The sequence below is a fragment of the Lates calcarifer genome, linkage group LG16_LG22, assembly GCF_001640805.2.
Source record: "Lates calcarifer isolate ASB-BC8 linkage group LG16_LG22, TLL_Latcal_v3, whole genome shotgun sequence".
Taxonomy (NCBI): domain Eukaryota; kingdom Metazoa; phylum Chordata; class Actinopteri; family Centropomidae; genus Lates; species Lates calcarifer.
The window spans coordinates 10931163-10949660 of NC_066848.1; the positions used below are offsets into that span (position 1 = coordinate 10931163).

Genomic DNA, 18498 nt, shown 5'->3' on the forward strand with positions numbered 1-18498 from the left:
TGTCGTCTGCATAAACACACTCATTTAGCTTGAAAATATGGCTAAAAGAAATAATAATAAGGCTGCAAAACAAGATGCAACCTTCTGATGAGAGACATGTTCAAACATAAAATATGTCCCTTTTTTATCACATCAATAGAATTTAAAGTGATAACTCAGCAGCATTGTGTGACACTCTAAAGTAAAAGAACATGTTCTCCAGGGATGTTCTCTCAAGAGACAGTCTCTTGCCATCCTCGGTTTACTTTTGTGAGGTTTTAATTATCATAGAAAACAACATTGTAGAGAGCATCTGCCAGGGGCCATTAAAATGATTTGACGAGACAGTACCTGATCCAGGTGCACCCACTTTTCATCCGTGGCCCCGTCTCTTGACCTCTTCTCAGGCACAATGAAAATCTCTGCTGTGGTTGGTAAACCTGGAAGCACTGTGACCAGGAGCTGATCCTCACCGATTCCTGTGACCTTTCATAACAACAGCAACAACAAAACCTCATTAAAAAGGCTTTTAATTGACACAATTTAGGGTGGTATTCAATGCTTCGGCTCTGAAATATGATTCTCGGGGGTTGCCTGTGTTAATGAGTAAATACTGTCGGCTTTCTGCTTCATATATCATTTGCCTAAGTACCAGTCACTGTCAAGATATAATGCACGGATCAGCTGAAACATGCAAGCTCAATTTGACAGTCTTTGGTAAAGGCCAGGGCTTTTAGTGCATTTATGCCGTAACCAGAGGTCTGCTGTCAGTTTCCTGGTGTAAACCATGGTAATATCTGACAAGACAGAAGGTCAAAGTGAATGTTTCATACTGAGGGCTACTGTAGGATATATATAGAGCTCAGTATCCAGGTCTTTTACATAACCTGCTGCTTTTTTGACATCTCTGCAGTGTCTGAGAGGGAAAACCAGGCGTACTTAACCACAGTTGGGCTCACTTAACTTGAGATTTTGGTGTTCTCTCGAGGCAATGGCATTCATTTCTTTAGAGAGCAAATGGCAACTGTCATAGCAGGGCTTTTACTGCCCTTTAGTGTTTTGACAGGTTCAGCTGAAAGCCTGTACTGGTAATAATGATTTTGGGTGATGCGGTATGTCAGCGTGTAGAGGTTAACAACTAATTACACAGCGAGTGAGGTTAAAGACACTGCATGTAGTGGAGTGCAACACTTGACACAAGACCACACGCATACATTACAAATGCAGCATAACCAAGAATGGAAATGTTATTAGCTCGCCACTCAGAAACTTGATTTCTTCTCTCCAGGCTGGCACAAAGCTGCTAATTGGCAGAATCTGAATGAGGTCCTCTGGAGTTTGGTTAATTTCTGATTATATTACGGTCTTTATAAAACCAGCTCGCAGCTTGAAAACTGACCTGAACCATGGAGCTCTTCACCACTCTGCTGATGTCCTCTCTCCACTCTGACACCCCGGGGTTCAGCTCATCCAAATTAGAAGAAAAGGCCAACACATGTGACCGGAAATAATCTGAAATAGTCAGAAATTAAATTCAGCTAATGTTCTACTTTCTAACTTAATTATGTAGGATACCTCTTCACAATAATCCACTTTAGTTATCAAATAATCCCCAACTTTTATTATGGAGGTCGCCTACACAAAGTCAATTCTGTATCTTAATTGTGCAAGTAGAATAACAATTAAAAAGAAAGAAAGAAAATGTTTACATACATTCAATGAATATGATTTTATGCATAAATGCAGATGTTCAGTTAATAGCTGTGTGTGATATTACAAACTACAGTCAATGCACAAACAGATGAAAAAAAGAAAAAGGCCTCATAGTTGAGCTTAAATGTTCATTCTTGACCATGTAAGTATCAACTTAACAAAACATTTTTATTACAAGGTCCACTTACTTGAGCTTTCAGACACATCTCATGGCCTTGCAATTGAGAGTGGTGGTTACATTCTCACCCCCAAATACAACCTATCATCACATAAATATGGAATAAAGCTAAATAAGGAACTAAATCTCCAAAACAACTGAGCAAACTGCAACCACAGATGAAGACAAGAGAGTTACGAGCTGAAAGCCCTGGAAAAACCAAGTAAGTGGTCCTGTCATACGGTTTTTGTTTCTGTCAAAAAGCTTCACAGGTTCCACAACATTTATGAATTCACTCCTCAAGATAGAAAATTGACTCCACACTTTTCAGTGTATTATATTAAGACGCTGTTTAAGTGAGATGAATAAAATATAATGAGAATATATGTTTCACCATAAACTGCCACGGTCATTTGGTCCTGATGGACAGTGTTGCCAGCTGAAGCCTGGACAGTGACACGGTGACTTCCCTCCTTGGGGAAAGTGAAGGACATCGCTCCATCCAGGGTCACAACAGGCTAAAAGGCAGAGACAGAGAGAGATGTACTGTGACTTATGAATCTGTCACGTCACTCAGTAAACAGGCAGTGTTGTAGAGAAAACAAAACTTAGGCTTACCTCTGTCTTGTTATCAAACCACCAGTAATAGATGACTGTTCCCACATTGCTGGGGCGTAACACTGTGGTGAGATTCACTGCTTTGTTCTTGACGACCACTGAGGGAGCTGAGAGCAGGACCTGTTCAAGTTGACCTTTAGAGAGAGAACACCAGAAATTCACACCTTTTGTTAAAATAAATATTGCTAAATATTCTGTCTCTTTGATGCTCAAACTTCCAACAGAGGCCGTGTATTTAGCCATATTTTGGCACAACAGTGACTGTCTGGAACACAGTGAAGCACACAGATAGACAGCAGCAAAGTTGTTGTTGTTTGACAAGTGTCTGATAGTTTGAGGCTTTTTCAGTTGCCATGAAAATGTCACCATTGGAAGCCATTATAATGAGCTGAATCCAAGCTGACCGCTACTGTTCTTCTCTGCCAATGAGGAAACAACATGCGTCTTTTATGCCTACACAGGGTGAGTGACATTTGAATGGAGTCTCTGTTTAATGAGGCAATTTGAAGTTACAGAAGAGTCGTGAGCGCATTTACCCAAGTGTTGCGTATTACTTTTTCTTTCCAACAGCCAACAAGTTGAAGTATTTTGACCTATTTGAAGGCTTTGAATCTCACAGTCTATTATTAACTGTGATAAAAGATGAAGACCGCTTATGATGTAGTCACTTTATGATATTAACCAAAATACAGTTAGTTTCTAACAAGTTCAGATTCTTATGCAGCAGATAATAAGCACTGTCACACCAGTTAATCACCACTTATACAGATAATCACAAACCCTTTTATTTCTAAAACCACACTTGGGGCAAATTAGTATTAAAAAAGTGATCAAAATAATACTGACAATAACTCATGTATTTTAGAGGGAAGAAAAGCTCATCGCATATTTGTACGTAAAAAAAATCTTTGATCATACAATTTGTAGCAGCAGGTTTTAAGTGACGCTTTTTTCCACTCACAGGAGACGTGGAGGTAGAGTATCACCCTGTCAAAGCCCAGACTGTTGCTTGCTGTAGCAGAAACTTGGTAGATGCCAACTTTACTGTACATATGCTTGACCCCGTCATCGATGGAGCTTATGTTAACATATGATATGGCGGTCCCGTCGCCAAAGTCCACTGTTATACTCGTCGTGGAGCCAAGACCCTTCAAAAACAAAACAAAATACTGTCACTCATGCTGTAGCTGCAATTGTTTGTCAGTGCCCCTCACTGACACATAACAGAGTGCATTTTCCATAATATCTACAAGAACGAGGTCAAGTGGTAAATCATGTCAGTGCATATTTATTTGATATGCTGGTGCCCAAGCCTCCTGCTACGTCTGGCAGCATCTCGATATACAGATAGCACACTAGACAAAGCATGCAGCCTGGTACACACTACTGTTGCTTTAAGTGAAGGCTGTACCTCTTCCAGAAAGACCAAGAAGGTGACATTCCTTCCTACTGTTGCCACTAGTGTGCCCTCACTGGTGAAGAGCTGGAGGCCCCTGGGGGCCTGACTGGGACACTTTTGCCGCCTTGGGCTGTACTTCAACAGAACTCCATCAGTGCAGTTGTTAGACAAAGCCTTGCGATATCTGGAATTCATTAAAGACCACAAAATGACAAAGAGGAGCACGACATGAATGAACAGACTACTGTATGTGTAACAATACAACAGATGCACACACAGGAAGACATTTATATGTGTGCATGTTGTCATTTTTCAGCTGCTTAGCATCCATTCGTGGATAGTGTGTAGTACACAAACAACCCTTTTAACACAGAGAATAGCAGGTTTTCAAGAGAGTTGAGCTTAAATGTAACCAAAGGCAACTGTGCAACCACTACTCCCTTTTCTCATGTCAATACAAATGAATCAGGTGTACCCTGTGGTGTTGAGGAAGCTCTCCCCCGTGATGCAGTCTCTAGATGTTGCTGAAGGAATGAACCAGAAAGCCGGAGTGCAGCTCCCGTCAACCTGCCTTTCAAACCCGTAGTCACTGTTTCAGTTGGAATAACAAGAACAAAAAACAGATACATGGGGGTGTTATCAAGATTAATTTATCATTTATTTAAAATATCAAATATAATTACTGAGCTCAAACAGAATCACAGCAGCCCAGAGTTTTTGAGATTTGATGTTTTATGTATCAAACTTCTGAAGCAGAAAGAGAATTGTTCGTGTTTACACACACTATAATTATACCTTGGCAAAGTCAGAGGGATCTGTCATGTGTCTTTCATCATGCTCAGCGTAAGTCTCAGAAGCCAAAGTTGGAATGTTTAATGAGTCTTTTAGTAGTAAAGCTGTGTTACGCTTGTAATATACAGGTCAGTGTTGATCAATTAGCACAACAACAGAAAGATAAAAGAAAAGTATGAGACAGAGTGAAGTGATGTAGAAGAAGTTCTGACTTGAAGTGATACTTGTGAGACATAAAGAAGTAGCCTATAATAGAGTGTAGAGTGAACCATTAGTGCTAGTTATTATGCAAACTCATTCAGGTGCACTTGATATAAGTAGAGAGATGCAGTAGCATACTCCTATCGCATAGTTGACCAGTGACTGCTGAGCAATTATGCAATATTATCTGTAATCTTTAAACGGTGTCAACATGATCATTACTGTTTCACATATTCTGCTTTCTAAATATAACAAGAGGTGTTGCTAGTAAATTACAAGACTTAATGAGACTGGGCTAATTCAAGTTGAACCAGTATTAGTCTTATTATTTAATAGCCACGTCTCATATATCAAAATGAGAAGATGTTGTTATTAATACTGGGATATTCATTACACCTGTAATCTTATAATAAGATGACTAATTGTTACCCATCCCCAAGAGTTAAAACATGTTTTGTAAATGGTGGAGACAAACTTATTTCCTAAGTTGACAAAAATATAACAGAAATAAGAATAACAAGTGGTGAATTATAAAATATGTCTCCTCACTCCTCTTGTTGTGCCTTAGGTTTGCTTCACAGTCTCTGCCTCTGGAGATTGATAAAATGTTGTGCATTGGATTTAATGAAGTGAAAAGAGTAGCTGCAAAGCAGGGAACTCACCACTCAAAATCTGCATCTGTGCACGGGCAAGAGTCTGACATCTGGGAAATATACTGATCTCTGGCCTTGACACATCGAACGTTTGCTTTCAGTTTTTGGAAGATTCTCTTCATTCCCATGATGCACACTTCCCCCTGTGATGAATAATGCATCATAAATATTTCAGAGCCCCCCCCCTTTTTACCATATTGCTTTTATTGTGTGACTGAATCAAAGAGATTCACTTGAGTTTAATCAATGACTGAATGTTCATCCTATCAACAGTCAAGCAGCAGAGATCCTCTTACCTCACTGTGTAACTGCCATGTCAGATAATCTTCAGATGTGCAGCGATGTTGAAAAACGGACCGGAAGTCGATTTTGACAAGTTGCCATTCGGAACGATGACTGAAATGACCAAATATTCTGAAAAGAAAACAAGGTCAAAAACATTTGGTATAAAGGGCTATGGGGATTTGAGAGGATTAAAAAAAAACTTGTCTGATAAACCTTGTAACTCCACTTTGGGTAATCCTAATGCACTGACTTTAATCAATGTTCCTCTGCGGGTTGAGAAACTCCTCTACGTCTTGGACTTATGAAACCCTTTCAAAACCACATTAAATAAATTCAAGAATATTCATGTACACTTCTAAGTCTTCATCAGGGTGATATATAATTAACTAGTGCAGTAATTAACAAAATAGAAACACATCAGCCCTTTATGTTCCTTCACATCTTACGTCATTATAAGGGTGTCCTCTCCGGGCTCCCCCAGCACCCCATCAACATAGAGCGGAGAGGAGGTGAAGCTATATTTGTCCCAGTTTCTGCCCTCATCAAAACTCAGCCTGAGGGAGAGAACAATGGTTGGATCACAGACAGACCAGCCACAAATAGAGTTGAATTCAGTTAGAAAAGCCTCAGCAGGGAAGCAGTCTTACTTTTTGTTTTTGAAGATTGAGTATAGTCTCTAAAAAAGATGTGATGTATCCTTGGAGAGCCTTACCAAATGTGTCTAATTGGCAGAGGTGTGTGTCGGATGGCCACCAGAGATCCGCCTTGATTCAGGAAAAACACACTGTACTCCTCCTGAAAAACCTGCAGACAGGACTGGTCAGCTTCGCTTTAAATCTCACCAGAGAAAAATTCAAGTCTACACAAAGCATGCAACATAAGGAACATGCATACTTACACCTACACACTCAAGTAGAGAGAAACCACAACTGTTCTTTACACAAGAGTCTCAGTTGTGCGAATAAACAAAAGCATCGAGCAAGCTTCGCTGTCTTTGTTGATATCTGGAGTGTTAAGCCGATGGCAAAAATCTGTATGCTCCTTTTGGTTTATTTGTTTAACAGATCAGAGATGCACATGTCTCACACAAGGCTGAGTGTCAAACCTCAGTTCTTTATTTCTTTGTGACTACGACTGCGGCACCATGAACTGAAAGTTGGCATTAAATACCAGATTCCTAGTTTTGTTCTCTTATTCTTTGTTCAGATAACGTCTGACTAAAGTCATATTTTTTTCATTTTGCTTTGTATTAAATTGCGAGGAAGTTTAAGGGAAAGACAACAGTTAGCACAGTAGTTTTCTCTGTGATCATGTTCAGCAAGGTAATGTATTGGTGAAGAAATGCAAGATATTGTGCAGGTACCAGTATCACAACATTTACACCCAGTGTTAGTGTTACAGTCATTGAACTGTACCTCTCTCCAGGTGTTTCCAGCGTCAGATGTGATGAAAATACTGACATTAGTAGTGGTCAGCTCAGGTCCAACCACACCTAAATACAAAAAGTAGAAAAGCATCCTCATTTTTTAAAGCACATCACTTAAAAACAGGCAAATCAGTGTAGCTGCTTTTTCTGAAATTTGACTATTTATTCAAGATACAAGATAAATTGAAGTAACATGAAACAGATGTGCAGGAAAGATTGATTTCATTTCATTTTGTAAACTGCTGTCAGCTGAGAAAGACAGTGCTGGGAACAGAACCAAAGAAACAGATTTGATTGGAGGGATATAATCGAGGAGCAGTAGTAGGGCTCAGAGTAAACAACAGTATGGGTGTGCAAATCAAAGTGCAGATCAAATAATCGCCTCACCCGATGCTATTATGATTCCTGGAGCTGAGTCTTTGCTGACAATGTTTCCCGAGGTGTACGGATTCTCCGACACGTGAAGGTGCAGATGTAACGAGCAGAACGGCTGAGGAGCAGAAAGGAGATTAGTTTGAGTCAGAATGTGAAAATGCAAGGTTCGATACAGACCTGGGTCACGTACAATATAAGCCATCATAAAAACTGTCATGAATTAATTGTGAAGCTATCGCTATAGGTTATTTTTTTGTTAACCATGAATAAAGTGTTTGCTGAGGGTTATTAAATGTTATAAATACATTTTCTTTGAACATATTTAAAAATCTTAAAATGGAAAATGTGAAAGCAAGATCTGCAACAAGAATGTGAGCATGGAAAATGCCTCAGCATTTGTGGAAAACTAAATACATTAAAGAAGCAAAGTTTCAAAAAACAAACTGTTGGATAGATATTATTATAAACCACAAAGTCTTCATAGAACAAAACCGATAAAACATGATTTGTGCTTCAGTGCAGAACTATTGACTTACTTATGTTGACTCAAATACCAAATATATCAAAATGTGTATTTTCTATTATTATGGTTGGTATTGTTACAGCTTCCTGAATCACTTTTTGGACAGTGGAAAACCACTAAAGATCCAGATTTAAATCGACTTGGTAGATGCAATGGCAGAAACAGCATCCAGTGTATACACAGTAGATTAAAGGGCATGTTCGTGAGACCTTTTTTAGACTCTTTCATTTATGGCTCAGAATCTCCTGTGTGTGTGCGTAGGATTGTTTTCCATTTTATTTTACTCAGTTATGGACTGGGTGCTTTAGTTTGTGCTCCTTACATTTATTTTGATTTATTATCATTACTTTATTTTCTACTTCCTACACCATGTCTTTTAGTAATATCTCCTCCTGTGAGAATGAGATAATGTAAAGCTGTACTTGCTGCCATGTACCAAACATTTCCTTTGAAATAAAATACTTACATGCTCAAGAATGTTTTTAACTCAGATCAATCTTGCAATAATGAATGGTAGCATAACTGTCTTTCTGACCTAATTTATTAGGTCACTAAAATTATTCCAGTGGTTATAATACAGTATGTTCAATGTATAATGCAGTATGATACAATATATTATGATAAAATCAGACATACTACCATTACCACTGCTACATATACAAATAATTTTAAAGTATTAATCTAATAAATTGCTACTTTTAGATTCACAAGGGAAAATTATGTGGAAATAACTTAAGTGTTGCTTTTAAAGTGTGTATAGTGTGATATAGACGAGTGGAGTTTGCCAAAATAGAAAAAAATGTGAGTGACACAAACTTTGCACTGTCAGTGTTAAATTATTTAAAAGGTCTCTTCAGTTACTGACACATTCTGAGCCGTGTTGATGTGATACAAATTTATTTACAGCCTCTGACCATGATAGATGGCGTGATTCAGTGTAGTATTTTTTCGAACAGGTGATGGAAATCCAAATAACCAAATCTATTGCTTGTCAGTGGCCCACTTACTTGCTCACAATAGACCTTGTTTCCCTGGAGATCGGTTGTTGGAGCCTGAAGAAGATGCCAGTCTCTCCCCTTGTTGTATGTGATATAAGTTTTCACTTGGTTCTCAACAACTTTATTTGACAGGAACACCCCTTTAATCCCAGCAACCTGTGAACATGAGAGACACAGAGCGGGTAGGGGGAAAAATAACAAAAAAGAGAGGAAGGAAAAAAATGTGCTAAATTATTCAAACTTAAGTAAAGCTGAAGGCCTAGTTCGGCAAGGAAGAGAAGTCTGAAAGTGATAGTTTTTCTGACAGGGAGCACTATTTTGGACCATCTGTAGGACTCTGCAGAATCAAAACAACATATGGCGCAGCCCTGAGATATTTCTTCTTCTTTGTATTTATGTGCACAGAGATGGAGACTCATACATGCAGCTCTCACTTGAGTTCCATTTGGAGAGCACAAATCTTTGTCACGGGGGGAATGACCGTCTTGCAGCGTCTGCCAGACGGTCACTGCAGCTAAATAGTTCTCAGCGTTCAATGTGTGCGGAGGTCAGTGAGCAGTGAGAGTAACCGCTGCTGATGGCTATCTGAGGTGTGTGTTTGTTAACAGTGTTATGCTTTTACTGCTGGCTGCAGATGAGGATAATCTGGAGTGATGCATACATGGGCAGTCACTGCGACCTCACAGTACATCTGTCAACACAGATACAACGTGTTCAGGGCACAAGTTAAAGCTGCTATTTCGCCTGGACCGTGACTTTGGGCTGTAAGTGACACCAGTGTTTACTTGTGTATAGACATACATCACCTTAAGACTGAACTTACTAATTTTTTTTTTTTTTTTTCACTTTGCCACAATAATGTCACATGGAAAAGATAATAAAAACAGCCAGGAAGCTACAATGAAAGAGACACTTAAATGCTGTGGAATAAAATGCAGTGTACCAACATCTGTTCCATTATGGCGAGGACATCCGAGACATCTGAGCGCAGGGTACATTTAAGGAAAACACTCAAAAAAAAAAGAAGAAGAACTCTAAGGGAAGTTTTAGGCTGTCTGTCAGATTCTGTTTTATTGTCTGAGAAAGCTCTCAAACCAGGAATTTAAATCTGTGTGGTGCTCTTAGCTACACGCAGTGAATGGGGTCTTATTGTTTGCATGTTCTCCCCATGTTACCTTCAGTGTCCTCTCAAGACATGATGTCAGGTAAACTGAAGACTCTATATTGTATGTGAATGGGAAATGTGATTTGCAGTCTGTACATGACCAATGCATCATGGGATTGGCTCAAGCCACCCTGAACAGGATAAGCAGGCATAAAAATTGTATACACATTGATGGATTAAGGTATGAGATAAAAATCAAAATATTTTTTTGACTGATTATTTAGTTAATCAATGTTTCACAACTCCAGGTGAGACACTGAGATAATCAGTTTGTAATGATTTAAAATGACAAATTCTCACAGCTGTGGAGCTGGAACCAGCAAGTGCATTTTTGCTTGAAAAATGGTTTTAAATGTTTACTAAATTATTCAAATTGTTCCTACTTTAATTTCTGTCATTTCAGCACTAATTAAATGTAAAATAAATCTAGTATGGGCAGAACTGGAACACACAGAATATTTAGGCATGAGTGTATAATTACACAAAAAGTACAGAATTTTGCATGACAGAAAACAAATTTGCATGTGTGTATGATCGCACTAATTTATTGCACAAATTAGTTACTTGAACATGATGCATTGTCCTACAAACTGCAACAGTCACAAAACCAGGCCAGGGATTTGAGCTGTTCCAGCTCGACATGCCTGAATAATCCAAATAACCTGAAAACATGCAAACAGATGACAGCATCACCCCAACAGCACTGTCGCTGCCTACCTCATACAGGTCTATCATGATGTTGCCCTCGGGTCCTTTGCTGCTCACAACATTCTCCAGCATGAGGGTGAAGAACAGGCCTCTGGACTCAGACATGTACAGGTTGTAAGAGTCATTCTGGTGCCAGTCCTGAATCGCTGCCACCACCTGGTTATCATCGGTGCTGATTATCTGCAAGTCCTACATATGGGGAATTCATGAGTAGATGTAACTGTGTGGATTAGACAACTAACCAGCCATCAAGGTTTAGAGCTGATTTAAAAGAGCTCTCTCAACAAAAAAAGGGTGAATCTCCATAGTACAATAGTCGCCACAGAGCTTGAGCAGCAAGCTAGCGATTCGTCACTTCGTGACAGCATTCGGTCAGGATCAGCAGCGATTAGACCTCAGGCGTTTCACGCCATGCACTAAAAATGAGGACAGGCTCCATTTAATTTGACTGAATCCCATCTCCAGAGCCTGGGAAAAAAAGGATGTGTGTCCTTCTCAAGGAAATTTTGACAGTATACATGGTTGGATGGATGGATGGTTAGATTGATCGAAACAACACTGTGGGCACTAAATCTCTCCTGTTGTTATGACACAGTCTCTCAAACCTCTAAGACCCCCTGCTGTGCCTTTAGTAAATGGAAATTAGTGCAGAACACTGTTTTGTGCAAATGCAAATAGACTTTCTGCTTCAAAAAGTTCCTGAATCAGTTTTTTAAGTAAATATCTCTTGATACAGACGGGAGGGCAACAGATTAAACAGGCGTGGGCCTTAAATAAACACAAGATCTAAAGATACAATTATGCAAAACTGAATCAATTTTCAAAGGGTAATAATGTGGGAAAAACAATTTAATGGAGTTGTCAGCGAGTATTATGACTAACTGGGAACAACCCTACTTAAAACCATTTGAAAAATCAACCCACAGTAAGTCATCATGGCACCACAAAGTAGCCTGAAGGAACAAACAGAGTGTTTCACAGCAAAATTAATGCTGCACTTGTTCTGCTGCTTGTTGCTCTGCATGTGCTCAACACTAGCACCCTCTCCAGCAGTCTTACCTTTGGCAGAGTATACTTGGGAAGCTTCATCGGGTAGAAAGAGTTTCTTTTATAGGACACATAATGGACAGACTGGCCACCTATTGGCACCTAGAAAAGCAATATAGTGTGATTTGCAGTTCATCACATTTGAGGTGAATGCTCATAAACCTTGCTGTGTACACTGATTGCTAGCAGCATGTATCAAACAATTTAAGCCACTATCAAAACTCTGGGTTTGTGGTAATTAGGGTGTTGTGCATTATGGCAGAGTGGAGCTCTAGCATAATACACAACACCGTGATTTCAATTTCATGCCATCCTTTCCCAGGATAATGGCCCCTTTTAGTTAATGAAAAACATGACTGTACATTAAGATGCGATTGAATGCAGCGGTTTTACAGCTTTTAATTGTCTTTTAATGAAGCCAGACCTTGCAATAAAAACCCACCTGGATGAAAACGTATTCATCCTGAACCACCAGGGAATTAGGGATGATAAATCCAGGGAAAGGCTTGCCCTTGTTTCCATCAGAGCAGTTCTGAAGTTTACAAGTTATGTACTGTGACCCTGTGGGTAAGCAAGAAACGAGTGCTAAAAATATGACAAAGAGAGAAACAAACAACCTTCTGTAGACCACAATCAAGGTTTAGCATTGCTTATGCTGATGGTATTAAGTGAGCCACAGAGGCAAAATTTTGGAGGCCAATCCTTATTCTCACTAATAGATAAAGTAGAGAGAGCTGTCCCAGTCTGTTAGCGTCAGCCAAATGAGGCGGTCTCCCCAGGGACAGGGCATTAACACACGAGGCCTTATGGAAGTACCCCCCTCACTGCGCCGTGGCCAAGAAGAGAGCCAAGTCATAGCCTGGCCCTTGAAAAATGAATTAGCTTAATCACATGAAGAGTCTCCACATAGCCAGTTCAAATGAGGAAGGGAGTTTAAGTACGGACAGTGAAAAAAAAGAAAAAGGCAGTAATCTCTAAACCACTTTTTTGAGATCAAGCTGTTACGACAAAGCAAGCAAAAATGTAATTTGATAAGATGTCTCATTTCAATAAGAGATAATATACATTAATACAGTGGAGGGATGTGATTTAACTAGTAGTATGTTTTTTTACTCACGTCCATCAGAGACGCTGATCTCCAGGTGAATCATTCCTTGCTCTTTATCTAAACCCAGTCTGGACCTGTAACATCATGACAAACATTAGCTTTCTATTTAAAATGTCTATTAATAGTGACATTGTGTACATCATAACATCCTTTACTACATTTAAGTCAGTGGTTCTCAACCTTCTTGGCTTGTGACCCCTTAAAATGAAACAATGCTTTTTTGTTGCCCCTCATCACAGCCTCTGGCCTGTTCAAAACATGAGCTTTACTTGTATGCATGAGTTGTAAGATTTTTTTTTTCTCAGATACTGTTTTGCCTTCTCAAATTGTTTCACTACAATATGAATTGTTGTATTTTATTTTTTAGAAGGCCTCTAAAAGCCTTTCCAGCTCAAGGAGATGGTTACACCAGCTCTTTGCAGGTTCAGATTTAGCTTAGTTATAAGTGTTTACAAAGTGAAAGATTTAAACATCACTAAATTAAAAACTAGGTGGTAAATGGTAAATGGACTGTACTTATATAGCGCTTTTCTAGTCTTTTCGACCACTCAAAGTGCTTCACACTACAGATCACATTCACCAAAAATCAAAATTGGGAAAAGTATTCACAGCTCACAGTAATAATTTTTCTTTTTCCATTATTATAAATCTAATATATGTGGTTTACATGAGAGTTTCATTTTGAATTTGTAAGGGGACATGGGGTGTAAGGGATGCAGCTGGGATCTTTACTGTCCTCTCTGGAGCAATAATACAACAACCTTATCTATAAAAACTGGCCTGATGGACATTTGACCCGTGCTGCTCTTTATGGGTAAGGTGTACTTTGCCATTTCATTCACTTTAAATAGAGATTCTTCATGATAGTTGTTAAGTGCAGAGCGACAGGAGTGACCACTTGTTGTATTAATAGCAGCTGTTGTGACAGAATATGGGTTTCTTCTCATTTTCCATACCGTGTCTGAACTATAATATAAAAAGCTCCCCGTCCTGCTTCCCTCAGCAGTCTGTAATTGCCTCAAAGCTCCATCTCTTTTAATGGACTTTCTGTCAAACACTTCATCCAATTCTATCAGTGAGCAGCAGCCGTTACTCTTAAATAAACCCCTGCAATGTTACACTGTCGTCTCCCATAACTAACACATACCACTGTGTCCGCCGAGGGTGAATGTTAACATGTTTTTGTAAATCATGTCTGTCAGATTTTGTTTTTTTTTTTATTTTTTAGATAAGATGAGCATTGCAGGATGTGTGGAATGGTGAATCTCTGATGTGTTTTTTTTTTTTTTGTCCCGACATGTTTTCTTTGATTTATTTCCTGGAAGACTAAATGGAGTTCTTACACATTTGAATATCAAAAATATCTCTTTCTGATTGATCATCTTCTAAGTCATGTCAATTTCATGATGCTGCTAAAGATATCTCAGACACCACTGCCCTTACTTAGCACATTGTCTCCAACAGTAATGGTAATAACAATCAGAAATATACATACTTATATTAAAGATATGGTATATGTAGACAATATCCACCTCACATGTGAACAGGAGTTTACTAGAAAGATCTTTGAATGACAATGTTTGCATGGACATCCCTGAGTTCGTGAGATGAAATCTTTATTTTTGAATTTATTTTGTCAAACAGGTTGCAGTGTAATCATGAAGCACAATGCTCTGTGCAAATATGATAAGAAAGGCCTGTTACTGCTGGGCACAAAAATAAATTACGACCTAAATCACAACTACAGTGTAAAGCCTTATGTGAAGCAGAATTTAAGTTGGAGTCAGAGATCTCTGTGTGCACAGTTGAGCTTGGGTACATTACCATTAGCTACAGAGACAGGAGAGAAAAGGCTTTGTTTGTTATGTGATTTAGGTGAGACTGACGATGAAGTACATTTTGTGCTTTATTGCTCATTATACAGTGATTTAAGGGCTACAATTTTGTGCATTTCTGATGAGTTCTGGCTGGGTGGATGATTATAAAAGCCTTGAATGTTTTTGTCACATATTTTATTTGTGGAGCTTGGGACAGCAGTTCTTTGTTTGCAATGTAATATCATATCTCAGAATTTATGCTCTTGTCTGACAAATGTTTCACTGCTGCAACTGTATTTTTGGAGTCCACGAGGGATAGAAATGTGCATGTGCATCATGACGCAATAAATAACATACCTAACTAAGCACACACCAATAGACACTCATTTATAGTCGCTGCTGTGGAATTATGTGATGCACACCTTTTTTTAAATGCAGATGTTTCAGCCATGAACTGTACACTAAACCCAAAGTCTACCACAGCTGTTTTGCTGTATAAATCAGAAGAAAAAAAAAAGCCACCACTGAAGAATGATTATTCTTCAACCTCATACATCCACATTCCTTTGAGGATAAAAATATCAGCCTCATTAAACAAGAGATAGTCTTTGTTTTTGTCTGATATCTCCTTAGTCCTCACCGCTTCCCTCAAGTAATTTTTATTCGCACAAAAATTATTAACATGTTGACTCATTGTGTTTTCCCAGACCAACACAAAAACACACACATAGCCTATCTCTCCACTGTAGGTTGCTCCAACTTCCTTGATTAATCCATGGTTATGTTTTTTAATTCTGTTGATAAGAGTGTGAAAAGGATTTCGCAGCCAACAACTATAAAAACCATTAGAAATTAAGGATTTATCCTGGGCCATAATCCCTGCACCAGCACCCAACCGCTAATAATGCTAAAACACTCAAAGAGACGCCCAGAAGCTCACTGCTACATTATCAGTCCTGATTCTGTGCAATATACATCAGGAGTCATACAAAATAAATGAAAGACTGATGGATAATGTTTGGATATGATTCATTTTGATACACTGTGGTATCCCAACGCTACCTCACCATGAGCAGACTGCCTTCACCAGATCAAATATTAATCTGCATCTGTAAACTAGAGGCTTAGTACATTACATAAAAAAACAAAAGAAAACATACATTATTTATCCTTAAGAGCTCTGCCTCCCCATAAACCTAGCCTGGTTTGGAATGCAGTGATAAAAACAATGGGATTTAAATGTGTAATGATGTTTTCATTTACTCAAGTACTGAACTTAAGCACAGTTATTATTTGGCATATTTGTCCTTTACTTGAGTAGTTCTATGCTACTTCGTACTTCTTCTTTGCTACATATCAGAGAAAATGAAAGTTCCTTTTATCACTACATTTATCTGATGACTATTTACTAGATACATTTCTAATTAAGATTTTACATTAAAAAAAAAACATGTGATAAGCTTATAAAATACAACACAAAAGCCAATACAAAAAACAGTGTCTGATTGGGGACTCCTTGCACGTTACAGGCTTCAAATGTTAGCATTTCCTCTCTAAACCTCTCAAATTATTTCATTTAAATAACTCAAAAGAACCACTGACTTTTTTTGCTTTCCTTTTTCATCAATCACCTCACGATCATACAGATTTATCTTGTGACCCATTATAGGGATCTAACCTCTAGGGATGCAGTGGACTAAACTACCGAACTATACACAAAGTAGTTAAAATGTTCCACCTCAACCAGCTACAACAGTAAAACGCTGTATGATGCATTGATACTGATGAGTCAATAATGTTATATATCATCATTTCTAAGTCAGAGGGGTTAAGTACTTTTAATTATGATACTTTAAGTACATTTTGCTGATAATACTTAAGTACCTTTGCTTCAATAAACTTTTAAATGCAGGCCTTTTACTAGTATTTTCACATTGTTGTATTGATACTAAGGATTGGAGTATTCCTTCCACCACTGACTGTAACTGACACGTTACCATTTAAAGAAAAAAACATTTCACCACATTTTTAAAATTGAAACTCTGCATGCCAGACTTGTTAACAGGTTCAAATCTGACTCAGTAACATTTCTTTTCTGTGTTCATGTTATTACTGTAAATGAGATGCTGACTGATCAGAAACATGCATTTATGCAGTATGAGTCAGTGCCCTGGTCACGGTTTACTCATCATCATCTGTGTACAGAATCTGAGAAAACTTTTCCTGCAAAAATCATCTGAACACATTTTACAGACCATGAAAATGTGTACAGTGAAAGTATTTCCCTCTGTACTACTGCTGTGAACAGAGTGCTAAAAGTGCATACAGTTTTATGCAATGATGTATAATTGTATTCTGTCGACCGTCTATTATTAATTTCTAAAGCATATCAAAATATTGCAGCATTTTCACTCCCAGAAAGACAAACGCTCTGCAAATGAATGATTGTTGATCTCACCAGTAGAATCTGTTGGGGACGACGCCGTCATGTACAAGCTGCCATCTCCTCCCAAACTCAACAGAGACATAGAGCTGAAAAATGAGAGGAATGCATTAAGCAAATGAGTTACAGTAGAGAGAATAATTTTCAGAGTCAGAATATCCAAGGGAATTATTTCAAGATTTATGTACAGCTGTATTATCAAGTAGCTGTCAAAGTTGTAGATTTTGCAGCATCAATGTGTTGATTTCTTTTGAATATTGCACTACTGAGCACATACTTAATGTGAAAGTGCATCACTGATGAGAAAATCCATCAATTCCTATAAAAATACGGTGATACTCTGAAGACAGGTTTTTGAAATAAAATAGAAAATAGTGAAGATTATTTGTTCTGATGCCTTGGAAAAGAAAAGGAAGGAGACACAAACAGGCCTTCAAAGTATCTCCTTACAGTAACTCAGCAGGATTTCAGCCTGGCATTATAAAACCACCCATTTAACTGTCATTGTATCACACTCGTGTCCAAGCATTCAGATGGTCTTTCATCTTGCCATAATGATCGAGCAGCAAGCATCTTAAGCTCAGAGCTTTACAAGGATAAGCAACATCATTTCGACTTATCTGAGAGCTTACAACTTTTAAAAGACATGACAGACAATCAATAAATGTAAAATGAAACCAAGCTGTGATTAATTTTATTCTAGCAGTGATAAAAGGCAAAAAAAAAAAAAAAAACCTGATGGAATGTGGCTTTACAGACGTACAGAATGACCTGAAGGCAAACTTCTTTAGTGCGTCTTTATTTTGACCCGTCGATGGCTCACAACTCAGCTTTCATCTTCCTCCCTGCACCATTTATCTCACTTCTCAGACCTTGACTGTTTTTCTCTCTGAAAATCAAGTCTTCCAGTAGCAGGCTGGGGAGGCCGAGGTTTGATGTCTGTGGTGTTGAGTGAAGCAGACAGCAGGGTTCTCACACACAGTAATGAAGGGTGTGTGTTTATGCTCGTCATTGTTTGTGTGTGTGTGTGTGTGTGTGTGAGGCTTGTGAATTGTTTGGGTGTGTCTCCCTTGTTAACTTTCCCCTGCGCT

The 18498-nt window shown here is 38.5% G+C and overlaps 1 protein-coding gene across 1 annotated transcript in view; it reads right to left on the minus strand.

Moving 5' to 3' along the window:
* Positions 1–18498, minus strand: part of LOC108897341 (VPS10 domain-containing receptor SorCS1) — a 44925-nt gene that overhangs the window by 8836 nt on the left and 17591 nt on the right. Inside the window, exons 5-23 of the mRNA XM_018696918.2 lie at positions 17423–17496; positions 13157–13221; positions 12482–12600; positions 12052–12141; positions 11002–11181; positions 9129–9275; positions 7611–7713; positions 7213–7289; positions 6510–6601; positions 6244–6351; positions 5809–5926; positions 5522–5655; positions 4342–4455; positions 3879–4050; positions 3429–3615; positions 2468–2601; positions 2244–2367; positions 1379–1491; positions 331–465 (exon numbers count right to left, since the gene is read on the minus strand). Of these exons, the coding sequence (XP_018552434.1) occupies positions 331–465; positions 1379–1491; positions 2244–2367; positions 2468–2601; positions 3429–3615; positions 3879–4050; positions 4342–4455; positions 5522–5655; positions 5809–5926; positions 6244–6351; positions 6510–6601; positions 7213–7289; positions 7611–7713; positions 9129–9275; positions 11002–11181; positions 12052–12141; positions 12482–12600; positions 13157–13221; positions 17423–17496 (2286 nt within the window). The remainder of the gene's footprint in view (positions 1–330; positions 466–1378; positions 1492–2243; positions 2368–2467; positions 2602–3428; positions 3616–3878; positions 4051–4341; positions 4456–5521; positions 5656–5808; positions 5927–6243; positions 6352–6509; positions 6602–7212; positions 7290–7610; positions 7714–9128; positions 9276–11001; positions 11182–12051; positions 12142–12481; positions 12601–13156; positions 13222–17422; positions 17497–18498) is intronic.